The sequence below is a fragment of the Dysidea avara genome, chromosome 4 (genome assembly GCF_963678975.1).
Source record: "Dysidea avara chromosome 4, odDysAvar1.4, whole genome shotgun sequence".
In the NCBI taxonomy this organism is placed as follows: domain Eukaryota; kingdom Metazoa; phylum Porifera; class Demospongiae; order Dictyoceratida; family Dysideidae; genus Dysidea; species Dysidea avara.
In genome coordinates, this window is record NC_089275.1 from 22392136 (window position 1) to 22404859 (window position 12724).

At 38.2% G+C, this 12724-nt stretch overlaps 2 protein-coding genes across 2 annotated transcripts; one reads left to right on the plus strand and one right to left on the minus strand.

Annotated features, from left to right (window-relative positions):
• The first annotated feature begins 213 nt into the window (after positions 1-213).
• LOC136253671 (uncharacterized) lies at positions 214-876 on the plus strand. Its single transcript, XM_066046331.1, has one exon. The coding sequence runs from the start codon at positions 214-216 to the stop codon at positions 874-876; it is 663 nt and encodes a 220-aa protein (XP_065902403.1).
• A 337-nt stretch (positions 877-1213) lies between these two features.
• On the minus strand, positions 1214-6708 carry LOC136253672 (uncharacterized). Its single transcript, XM_066046332.1, has 2 exons — positions 6702-6708; positions 1214-2396 (listed from the first exon to the last, which is right to left on the minus strand). The coding sequence occupies exons 1-2, from the start codon at positions 6706-6708 to the stop codon at positions 1231-1233; spliced, it is 1173 nt and encodes a 390-aa protein (XP_065902404.1). The 3' UTR covers positions 1214-1230.
• Between the last annotated feature and the right edge of the window lie 6016 nt (positions 6709-12724).

The window sequence follows — 12724 nt, forward strand, 5'->3', positions numbered from 1 at the left end:
GCATTTGATTCCGTCCCGCACAACCGTTTAATTTCCTAGTTGCAAGGGTGTGGCATATCTGGCAAGCTGCTAGCATGGGTGAAAAATTTTCTTGTGGGAAGGAAGCAGAAAGTTGTACTGAACAGTCATGCATCAGATTGGTCAAGTGTCAGTAGTGGAGTGCCTCAAGGCTCTGTTTTGGGCCCTATTTTGTTTAATATATATGTCAGCGACATGCCCTTAATAGTTAATAGTCCCATTTTTCAATTTGCAGATGACGTGAAGATGTTCAGAACTATCAGGACTGTGGACGACTTTTGCCAACTTCAACAAGATATAAATTTGCTTTTTGCATGGTCTAAGAAATGGCAACTGAAGTTCAACATTAGTAAGTGTAATTGGTTACACTTAGGTAAACCTCACGGATTTGGTGAATATGTAATTGATGGCACTACTATTACATCTTGTGATGTTTTAAGGGACTTGGGAATAATGATTGACAATCAGTTAAAGTTTCACGATCATACCACCACAGTTGCCAAGAAAGCTAACAGACTACTAGCAGTTATTCACAAGACATTTCAGAATTTCGACCATGCTACATTCATCAACTTGTATAAATCATATATCCGCCCAGTGTTAGAGTATGGTAACATCATCTGGGGACCACAATACATTCTAGATCAAGAACAAATAGAGAAGATACAGAGAAGAGCCACAAAATTGGTCCAGGATCTTCAAAACTGCACATATAATGATCGCCTCACTGCTCTAAACTTGCCATCACTTAAATACCGCAGATGGCACGGAGATATGATAATGTTCTACCAGCTATTGCAGCCATTTCAGTCTAGATACATCAGATTTGTTTACTACTGCAACTTCATCAACAACTAGGGGTCACAATTACAAGTTATTTAAACCTCAAGCAACATCAAGAGTGAGATCTACTTTTTTCACTGTACGAGCCATCAATGACTGGAACAGTTTACCCAATCACATAGTTAATGCTCCCACACTTTATGATTTTAAAAATTTTCTTGACAGTGGCTGGTCTACTTTATTGTATGATTATTAATTAGTTAACTATTATTGTATATAAGTTTTTGCTATGTAGTTTTTTTTTATTTTATTTTATTTTTTTATTTTTATTTATTTTATTTTATTTTTTTTTTCCCCGGGGTAACCAGCACCCCTTGCCACCACCCCTAGCACTAGATGTTGAAGTGCTAGACAAAAATTGGACTGAGATTAAAGGGAGCAATTTAAATAATTAGGGGAAGGCACCCGACCCTCTGATAGTACAAGGCCAAGTGCCCTATGGCTGATGGGACAGCCACTGTGGGAGCGCGCCCCCCTAAGGCACGCAATCGCTGAGCGGAGCAACGAGAAGCTGATGCGACAACGCAGCCAAGACATCACGCTGCTGTAGGGAACTTCTCTCTTCAGGGACAGTAAGTAGGCTAGACGTTTGTAAAAGATGCTGGTACATCCACTGATTCCACCAAACGTTGAAAAGACTAATGGGGTAAATGAACCCATCTCAACCTCCCTAATCCTCTGTTCATATTTCCTACGTTTCTCCTTTTCAAATCTCCGATGCAATGAAGCCACTGGTGTAGCACGGTATGACGAAGCAGTTGGATTAAACACCTTAACATCAAAGAAAGCCCTTTGGTGGTGACCACCCCAGAACCCAACAGCTGAAACATCCAATCGTGCTCCATCCTCACGATTTGCAGTAGCGTATGTGAGTGTTTCACCAGAGAGAGACTGTAAAGGGGGCTCAACACACACATCAGTACAGACTTCTGACAGGATGGCAGCAGTAAAATCCCTAAGTTCGTTGTGCCTAAGGGTGGGGTAGCCACCTGTAGGGCAGTTCATGGAGTGGTCCACAGAGAATCCTTGACCACAAACACACTGGGTTGGCAATCCAGATGGGAGCCACCCATAGCGTAAGCAGAGAGCATCACGGAAGGCACCCTTATGCAGAGCAAAACCATGCTCCTCTACAGGCAAAGCGGAAAGCCAAGAGGAGGCCCCTTTCTCACTAGACAGTGCCACAATCCTCTGCAGACCAACTGGTAATGATTGACACAAAGTGGCAGCGACCTCATCATGTGCTCGATGCTTCATTCGCACAACTTCACACTTAGCCGAGCGTTGGGCCTCCAAAGTGTCAATGCTAAATGTTAGCTCCTGCTGAACAATCAAAGCAACAAGCGCAGAGGTAATCTTCACAGAAGAATCAAACTCAGCATCAGAATGAGATTTGGGATCACAGATACCAAGACCATCCAGTCTAACAGGTAAGGAAAAAAGAGCCCTCTCCACATCACTAATAGATCTCCCAGTCAGTGAGAGATCTATTAGTGATGATCTATTAGATCTATTAGTATTAGTCAGTGAGAGATCTATTGTAATTGTAATTGCTATGTAGTTGCAAATGTGTTAAATTCTTTTTGTACAGATCAGGCTTTACAGGCTCCTTGAGCCTTCTTTACCTGTAATACTAATACTAATACTAATATGGGATCCATATCACCAAACCAACATAAATCAAGTAGAGATGGTCCAACATAGAGCTGCTCGTTTTGTCACAGGTCAACCATGGAGACGAAATAATAGAGACAGCATCACTAACATCCTTGAAAACTTGCAATGGCCTACACTACAAGAACGTCGCAAATCAGCTAGACTAGTTTTACTATATAAAGTACTACATAATTTATAAATTATACCGAACTATTGTCTCCCATTTAAATCTACTGTATTACGGACCCGACACTCACACAACTTTAAACTAGTACCTTACCAACCAAGAATTGATGTATATAAATATTCCTTCCTCCCAAGAACTGTACCAGAATGGAATAGATTAGATGATGAGATTATTGAGACTGACTGTGTTGAAGAATTTAAGCAAAAATTAGCCCCTTTTATGTATATAGTTAAGTAACTTATCGTAATTGTATATATTTTTATAGTTTATTATTGTAATTGTACATATGTATATAATTAAGTAACTTGTTGTAATTGTACATACTTATATAGTTAAGTAACTAATTGAAATTGTACACATGTAATTGCACATCAGCATTATACCCCTGGAGGGTCCTGCTGATTAACAATAAATACAAAACAGCTCCATCAACATCGAATTATGATCCCAGTCAGTTCCACTGTATCGTATCAGAAAAGTTTCTTTCCGAATACTTTAAGAGAATGGAACACTTTACCTAACGATTTTATTGAAGAGCAATCCACAGAAAGTTTTACCAACCACCTTGTCATCACACAATAAATAATTTTATGTATGCATATATATGTTAAATGTTTGTTTTTTTTTGTAATTACCTGGGTCATTTATCAGCTGTGCTGTCTCGACCCAGTATATAATCATAATCATAATCATATATCGTATTACAAAACTGATTCAGTGTAGGGGAGTTAATTACAGTAGGGAGGAGGGAGTTCCATAACTTTATAGTGGAAGGAAAAAGAAAATTTATATGAGTCTAGTTTGTAATTGGGTAAAGTATCCTCTTCTTATATCGTGTTCATAGGCGGTGGAGACAGGGGTGCCATGGCCCACCCACTTTTGTGGGACACCGTTCGCAAGAAAAGATCGAGATACTCTAATAGAACAGTCAGGATCTAGATACTCTAATAGAGCAGTCACAGCATTCAGAGAATCAATGTAGCAAATTACTTAGCTACGTATGTGTAGTTATAAATCTAATCTAAAACAGCCAAGCTGTAAAAAAAGAGTGCGGCCCTCAAAAAGGCTATGGTGAAAAAAGATGTGAAATCCAACGTGGCTGGCTGTGATGGTAGGTTAATGGTAAAAATTTTACAATTCAGGTGAATTTTGTGCCAAGACCAAGCGGCACCAAATTCATCTGAATTGTCATTATTAAAATTTTTACCATTAACCTACCATCACAGCCATTTCTTGGCCGCCACCTTGGATTTCACACCTTTTTTCACCATAGCCTTTTCAGGGCCGCACTATTTTTTTTACAGCTTGGCTGTTTTGGATTAGATTTCACTTCTATACCCCATAGCCGGCCTATGGCCGGCTTTGGGACTTTTTAAACCTATCTTTTTTTCTTTACCACATGAAGAAAAAAATATGAAGCAGATGTACTTTAAATATTTCTGATTTTATCAGTAAATGTACAAATTATATATATAATACATATATTTATTACAGAACTCTCCATGGTGGTTTCTTTGTAACTGAATACTCTACAAGGTGACATCTTCTAGCTTCTCTCTCTACAGGGTGATTTATTTGTAGCTGAACTATCTAACTTCTTCTAGCTGATCTCTCTACAGGGTGATTTATTTGTAGCTGAACTATCTACAAGATAACTTCTTCTAGCTGATCTCTCTACAGGGTGATTTGTTTGTAGCTGAATTCTGTACAGGTGATTTGTTTGCAGCTGAACTCTTTACAGAATAGTTTCTTTGTAGCTGAAATCTCTACATGGTGGTCTCTTTGTACTCTCTACAAGGTGATTTCTTCTAGCTGATCTCTCTACAGGGTGATTTGTTTGTAGCTGAATTCTCTACATGGTGGTTTCTTTGTAACTGAACTCTCTACTAAGTAACTTCTTCTAGCTGATCTTTCTACAGGGTGATTTGTTTGTAGCTGAATTCTGTATAGGTGATTTGTTTGCAGCTGAGTTCTTTACGGAATGGTTTCTTTGTAGCTGAACTCTCTACGAGGTAACTTCTTCTAGCTGATGTCTCTACAAGGTCACTAGTTTATAGCTGAACTCTCTACATGGTGGTTTCTTTGTAACTGAACTCTCTACAAGGTGACTTATTCTAGCTGATCTTTCTACAGGGTGATTTGTTTGTAGCTGAACTCTCTATGGGGTGACTTGTTTCTAGTTGATCTCTCTACAGGGTGAACTTGTTTCCGGCTGAACTCTCTACAGATGATTTGTTTGCAGCTGAACTCTCTACAAGGCGATTTCTTCTAGCTGATCTCTCTACAGGGTAATCTGTTCATAGCTGAACTTTCTACAGGATGATTTGTTTGCAGCTGAACTCTTTATATGATGGTTTCTTTGTAGCTGAGCTCTGTACAAGGTAACTTCTTCTAGCTGATCTCTCTATAGGGTGACTTGTTTGTAGCTGAAATATCTGCAGGGTGATTTGTTTGTAGTTGAAATCTCTACAAGGTGATCATTCTAGCTGATCTCTCTACAGGATGACTTTTTCTAGCTGAACTCTCTACAAGGTGATCTGTTCATAGCTGCACTCTCTACAGGGTGATATGTTTGCAGCTGAACTCTCTACATGGTGGTTCCTTTGTAACTAAACTCTCTATAAGGTGATGTCTTGTAGCTGATCTCTCTACTGGATGACTTGTTTCTAGCTGATCTCTCTATAGAGTTATAACTTTCTCTATAGAGTTATAACATGTTTGTACAGCTGAACTCTTTACAGAGTGGTTTTTTTGATTGGTTGCTGAACTCTCCAGCTACACGGTGACTTGTTTGTACTACAGAGTGACTTGTTTGTAGCTGAAGTCTCTACAGAGTGATTACTTGTAGCTGAACATTGCATAAAGTAACGTGTTTGTAGCTGATCTAGATGAACTCTCTACTGGGTAGCTATTTTGTAGCTGAACCCTTTATGCAGTGACTTGTTTGTAGCTGAATTCTCTACAGAGTGACTTGTTGTCTCTACAAGGTGACTTGTTTATCGCTGAATTCTCTTCAGTGTGACTTATAAGTACCTGGACCAGATGGATGGCCAACGGAGGTTTACAAACAGTGTGCAGATCAGTTATGTGTCCCTCTGTCTATCCTTTTTAACAAATCTTTAGAAAGTAGTGTACTACCAGATGATTGGAAAATTGGTTACATAACACCTATATACAAGAAGGGTAACAAGACTAAACTAGATAATTATTGTCCTGTTTGTCTAACGTCTATTGTCATTAAAATATTTGAATCTATTATAAAGGATATTCTGTCCAATTTCCTCTCCGACAATAACTTACTCTCACCTAATCAGCATGGGTTTGTTCCTAGAAGATCATGTTGTACTCAACTACTACATGCTTTAAATGATTGGACCTTATCACTCGATGAACGTCTCTCTACTGATGTAGTTTATTTTGATTTCTCAAAAGCATTTGACAGCGTCCCACATACTAGACTTTTATTGAAACTTCAAGCATATGGAATTAACGGTCAACTTTTGAGCTGGTTCAAAAGTTTTCTTACGGGTCGACGTCAATGTGTTAAAATTAATGGTGTTTTGTCATCTTGGGTACAGGTTTCCAGCGGTGTCCCACAAGGTTCAATACTTGCACTACCAGAGACATGTCCATGAAAACACAATGAAAACCTCATGAAATGTTAAATTTCATTGGTTGGTACCAATGAAATTTATTTTCATAGGACAACCACCTATGAAAATTCCATGAAATCGCTTTTTCATAGGATTTTCATTGGTGTTTTTCATAGGGTTTTCATAGATTTGTCCTATGAAAATGCCATGAAAATCAAATTTCATTGGTACCAACCAATGAAATTTAACAATTCATAGGTTGGGCTTGTTTTTTCATAGGAGATTCATGTACATGTCTCTGGTAGTGTTGGTCCATTATTGTTTTCTCTATATGTTAACGAACTGCCATCACTTGTCTCCAGTCAGTTACTGATGTTTGCAGAAGATATAAAGCTCTATCATACCATCCATTCTTCTGAAGACTGCCTTGTACTGCAAAATGACATAAATATCTTGCTTGACTGGTCAAAACATTGGTTATTATCTTTTAATATTTTAAAATGCAAGGTCTTACATATTGGTAATGCTCCATACACCAGCAATTATACTATAGCAGGAATCCAGCTGGAGCTATTGGATAACATTCGAGATCTTGGCATACAAATTGACTCAAAATTAAAATTTCACATTCACACAGATATGGTAGTTAAAAAGGCCTACCGGATTCTAGGTCTCATCTGTAAATCATTTGAGTGTAAGGACTCTGATGTCATGGTAAAACTATATAAAACACTTGTCCGCCCAATTGTTGAATATAACAATGTCATATGGGGACCTTCTTACACACTTGACAATCAAAAACTTGAAAGAATGCAGCGTAAAGCAACCAGAATGATTCCATCTATCAACCATTTATCATACTACGACAGATTAAGACATCTAAACATACCATCTTTACAACACCGTAGACGAAGGGGTGATTTGTTATATTTGTACCAAATTCTCAAAGGCAGTTATGATATAGAAAATCATTTATATACCCCATCCACTTCTACTGTAACAAGAGGTCACACAAGGAAATTATTCAAACATCACACTAATTCGTATACAATATCTAATTTTTATAGTAACAGAGTAATCGATGACTGGAATTCATTACCCCAATCTATTGTTGATTCTCCCTCTGTCAATGATTTTAAAACACTGCTGGACAGACACTACAGTAATTGCTTATTTGATTTTGTATAGTAATTAGAATAGCTAAGTACATAATAATTATTAATTTTGTTTATGGATGTACAGGCATAAGCCTTTATCCTTAAAATACAAAAACAAACAAATATAATGTTCTGAATCTCTACAGCAACATATTTGTAGCTGAATTCTCTACAGGATGACTTGCTTGTAGCTGAATTGTCTATAAGATTAACTGTTTGTAGCTGAACTCCCTACAGAATAAATTGCAATGTCATATAATTCTGTAATGGAGTAAGTTATAAACGTAGCTGAATGCTCTATTAGGGTGACTGTTCTATTAGAGTATCTCGATCTCGCATATACTACACGTAGTTGGCTTTGGAATCATAACTCAGTGGTTTGTAATCCGATTCTTCTGTACTACAGCAAGGAATTTCTATGGTAATTATTCCAGCTACACACCGATTTTCAGCTTACTGCTCTAAGCGGTCTGCCTGGTAGGCGTGAAAACTAATAGTTTTTTATTCATAAAAATCGATCGCGTAATTGTGACACAGGTTGGGTTTTGTGTCATATCTCGATGGCCTTTAACTGGATTCCTTTCTAACCACAAAAAGGCACTCCTACGATAGTTACTCCATCTACATAGAAATCTTCAGCTCATTCCTTCAAGCGGTTTACCCTGTGGGCGTGACAGACCTTCGACCTTATTTTACGCAAATAATTGGTCATAACTCCGTGAATGTACATCGGATCCCTACCAAACTTGGTACTGAGATTCGCCTTAATGAGCCCTTTAAGTATACCAAATTTCAGCCCGATTGGAGCACGAATTCGCGTTTTATGGTGGATTTTGAAAAGTGTACGAAAAGAAGTAGAAGAAGAAAAAACGAAGAAAAAAACCCAAACTTTGGTCGCTTGTATCTCGGAAATGGCTGGAGCGATTTTCTTCAAATTTGGAATGTGGACTCCCCTACCTAGCCGGCACTTATGCAGCAACTTTGGTTTCAATCGGATAAGGAATCACGGAGCTACAAAGGTGTGAAAATCGCGTTTACTTTCTTCCTGTAAATATACTCACGGTGTGGCGCGCCGGCTTCTTGGGCCGTACGACACACTACCGTGTGTTTTGATAAGGAGATATAATTGTTGGAGAGCAGCTATTGTCAGCAGGCTGTGACTTTTTTTTTTGGTCTTCAACTTACAGCTGGCCTGGCCCCCTCACTCTTTGGCCTGTTCCACTGCCCCTGATCATGTTGATTGGGGATCAGTGAGTTGGAGGGAATGTGTAAGTTTCTAATGATTATTTTATACATAATAATGAGTTTGGTTATGTTCCTTCTGGTTTGGAGGCTCTAATGACTCTAGCATGTTGGTCACACTGGAGTATGGCTGCATGTCTTAGTACAGCTTCTAGTCTCTGAATGTTAACATTAGTGTGGGGGGCCCATACAGAGGAAGCATATTCAAGGATTGGACAAACCATTGACTTGAAACATAATTATTGCTTTAATATTTGAAGGACTTTGTCTTAGATTATGATGCAGGAAACCACTTACTTGGGAAGTTTTATGAGCAACAGGCTGTATGTGGTTGTTCGACGTAAGCTTACTGTCAATTAATACTCCAAGTAGGCATGCGCACATTATGCCGGAATAATTTTTGGAATAATCGGTAGTAAAAGAATCAGGAATAATTCTAGAATAATAGGGTGATCTTCCAGAATAATTAATTAGAATTCACACATTTTTCATGTGGTATCGCAGAAAAATTCGTAAAGGAACATCCACAATCACTGCTAGCACAATATCGGGCAAAAAGATCGAGATACTCTATAATAGATAGGGTCCGTAACGCGAAAAATCGATATCCTCCAATCAACTACCTAACTATTGTCATGTGTTAGGCTAAGTGTAACTTGAATAACACCAGCGTGGCAGCCAAGTTTGTCACTTTCTTCTGGTAGAAAACGATACAAATGTCTTAAAATCACGTGATTTTTCGCTGCAGCGGTTCGTAGGGTTCTTCGTATGCCACGATATTCACTCTCAACATTGTTCAAGTAGTCTATCATCAACTCAAAGTATTGGTTTGATTTTATTAGTCAGTTTCTGGTGGCAGCACGATCTGTGCAGCTTTTTGACAACAGACAAAATGTTTCTTCCTCTGGAGCACAGGACAAGCAGAGCCAGGGGCGGATCCAGAGTCTGGAAAGAGGGGGGACACCTTGCTGAAAAAAAGTTGAAGAGCAAAAAAAAAAATAAATAAAAAAAAATAATAAAAGGTCACAACAATAATAGCTAGTTATCCTTTAACAAATATATTATATCACGTATGTTATGTAAAATAAAATCCTATTTATAGCTTCCTAAGTAAGCTACACTTCCCCATGAACACTGTGACTGCTTTATTAGAGTGATTGGTGATTGACTGCTCTATTAGAGTATCTTGATCTTATATACATTTTTTTAAGGGAGGGAGGGGCACGTGCCCCTGTGCCCCCCTGGATCCGCCCCTGAGAGCAGCAACTGCGCCGTGGGTCAGCAATGACCAGTACTAGGTAAAGCACCTGCATGCGGAGTATGGTTATAATTGAAGCTTGTTAGCCATCTGGCTAAGCCATCTATATTATTTATTATTCATTAATAAGGCTAAACAGCCTTTTATAATAATAATAATAATATAGATTTAATATACATACCTCCATAAGTGGAGTATAATCGTACATATATATATATATCCTGTTATACATCTGATCAACAGATAAAAAGTACAAGTATGCTGAAATTCGACCAAAATGACGCGATTTTTGCAAACAAATACCAGAATGGTTGATACATCAGTGAGAAAGTCTCCAACAGCAAGGATACGAAGCTTATAAGCACCTAACAATACGGCTATCTCGCCCAGTAAACGCATAGAGTAATCTAATGCCTGAACCATTAAATTTCATCTAACTAAAATCCTATGGCAGCATTTTATAAGAAACTTCGATCCAGACAACCAGCATAGTTTCCATTTTACATGTCCTTGTAGCATCTGCTCCAAACATCCCAAGCCACCTAACTTTGATACATTTAGCAGCTAATTGTAATTATATAAGTAATGATAAGTACTTAATTTAAGTTATGGGATCTGGTACTTACCAGATTACCTTTAGTGCAATTGTATACAAACTCACTTTTATTGTTGTACAACCATGCACACCTGTAACATTGCACTATAAAGCTAAAAAAAAAAGCACTCACGTGATCGAAATTCAAATCGCCGAAATACCCATGAAATCGCTTTCATTTCTGAATAGGAACCATGCAGTGTGCTCCTTTTGTAAATATTTGTTTAATTGTTCACTCAGGCGTGGTCTGGGCCAGCGCAGGTGTGTTTTGTGCTGTGATGGCATCGTAGGAAGAGTCTTAGACTGTTGGGCTAATCGAGATGCTGAACCTAATGCACACGAACTGGTTGTCACTTGATTCCAAGCGATTTTAAGGTCATTGGAATAGATTATAGTTGTATCTAAAACCGTCCGTATAAACCACAAACAACGCTGGATTAGTCGCAACATCAAACAGCTAAGGAGGCGTAAGCAGAGGTACTACAACAAAGCAAGATCCTCAAATTCAATTTCTTACTGGAATAGGTTTAAAGATATTAAGAGAACTATGCAAAGGGAAACTAGACGTGCTTTCAATCAGTATATGTATAAGACTATCCACAATCCTTATGTGTATGGTAAGCGGAAAATGTTCTATAAGTACATCAAATCTTTAAGATCTGATCACACTGGTATACCCTCCTTAGAAAGAAATGGGCAATCCTATACAACAAGTCAAGAAAAAGCGAGGATCTTGAACGAGTACTTCTGTACTGTTTTTACACCAGACAGAAATGATGAAGACCTGCCAACCATTGGGGACTCTCCTTTCTCAAGTATTTCTAAAATCAATTTACAGGCCTCTGGAATAACTAAGCTTCTAAAAGATCTTGATCCATCAAAAGCTGCAGGACCCGACCACATCCCTGCTAAATTTCTGAAGATGTTTGCAGAAGATTTGACTCCATGTTTGTTCATTTTGTTTTCAGCTTCCCTTAAACAAGGCATAATCCCTACAGATTGGAAAAAAGCAACAGTATCACCTATTTTCAAGAAAGGATCACGATCCGACCCAGCCAACTACAGGCCCATTTCACTCACTTCTTTATTATGTAAAACTTTAGAGCACATTGTTTACTCGCATGTGATGGGTTATTTAGAACGTAACAATATCCTCTCAACCAATCAGTTTGGCTTCCGCCAAAAACGCTCTGCTGATCTTCAACTACTATTAACCGTCCATGACTTAGCATCCAGTTTAAATGACAATGCACAAACTGATTGCATACTGCTGGATTTCAGCAAGGCTTTCGACAAAGTTTCCCATAAACTATTACTGTTAAAGTTAAGGTACTACGGAATTACCGGAGAGACAATTAACTGGATTCAGTCTTTTTTAACCAACCGTAAACAGCAAGTTGTTTGTGATGGTTCTATTTCAGAAGTTGTCAATGTTACCAGTGGAGTACCTCAGGGCTCTGTATTGGGCCCCTTACTGTTCCTTGTTTTTATAAATGACTTACCCAGCTGTATCAAATCTACTTGTCGCCTATTTGCAGATGATTGTCTATTGTATCGCCAAATTCACTCTAAGCATGACTCCGATGTCCTACAGAATGATTTACATTGTCTGGAACATTGGGCAAACAAATGGTTTATGCAATTTAACCCAATTAAATGTGTCGTTTTAACAATTACTCACAAAGTGCATCCAACTGTCACACACTACACACTGTATGATCAAATGCTTGCCCATGTACAGGAAGCTAAATACTTAGGACTTACATTAGACAGTAAACTTACTTTCAACAAGCATATTGAGTGTATCTGTAAAAGAGCTAACTCCGCCCTAGCATTTATAAGAAGAAACACTCATTTCTGTCAGAGGAATATTAGAGTTGATGCTTATTGTACATATGTCAGACCAATTTTGGAGTACGCAGCTTTTGTTTGGTCCCCCTATACCAACATTAACATTAACAAATTAGAATCTGTTCAAAGGAGAGCTGCTAGATATGTGATGTCTGATTTTAACAGATACAGCAGTGTTTGTGAAATGTTATCAACTTTACAGTGGGACAGCTTGAAGAAAAGACGAGATATTCAGTCTTTATGTGTCCTCTATAAAATCTTAAATAGTTTAATAGATGTTTCACTCCCAGAATGTATGATTAAAAACTCTCTTATCACTAGAGG

Excerpts from the sequence above, each read along its gene's own strand:
- LOC136253671 (XM_066046331.1), top strand. The coding sequence starts at position 214 with ATGCCCTTAATAGTTAATAGTCCCATTTTTCAATTTGCAGATGACGTG.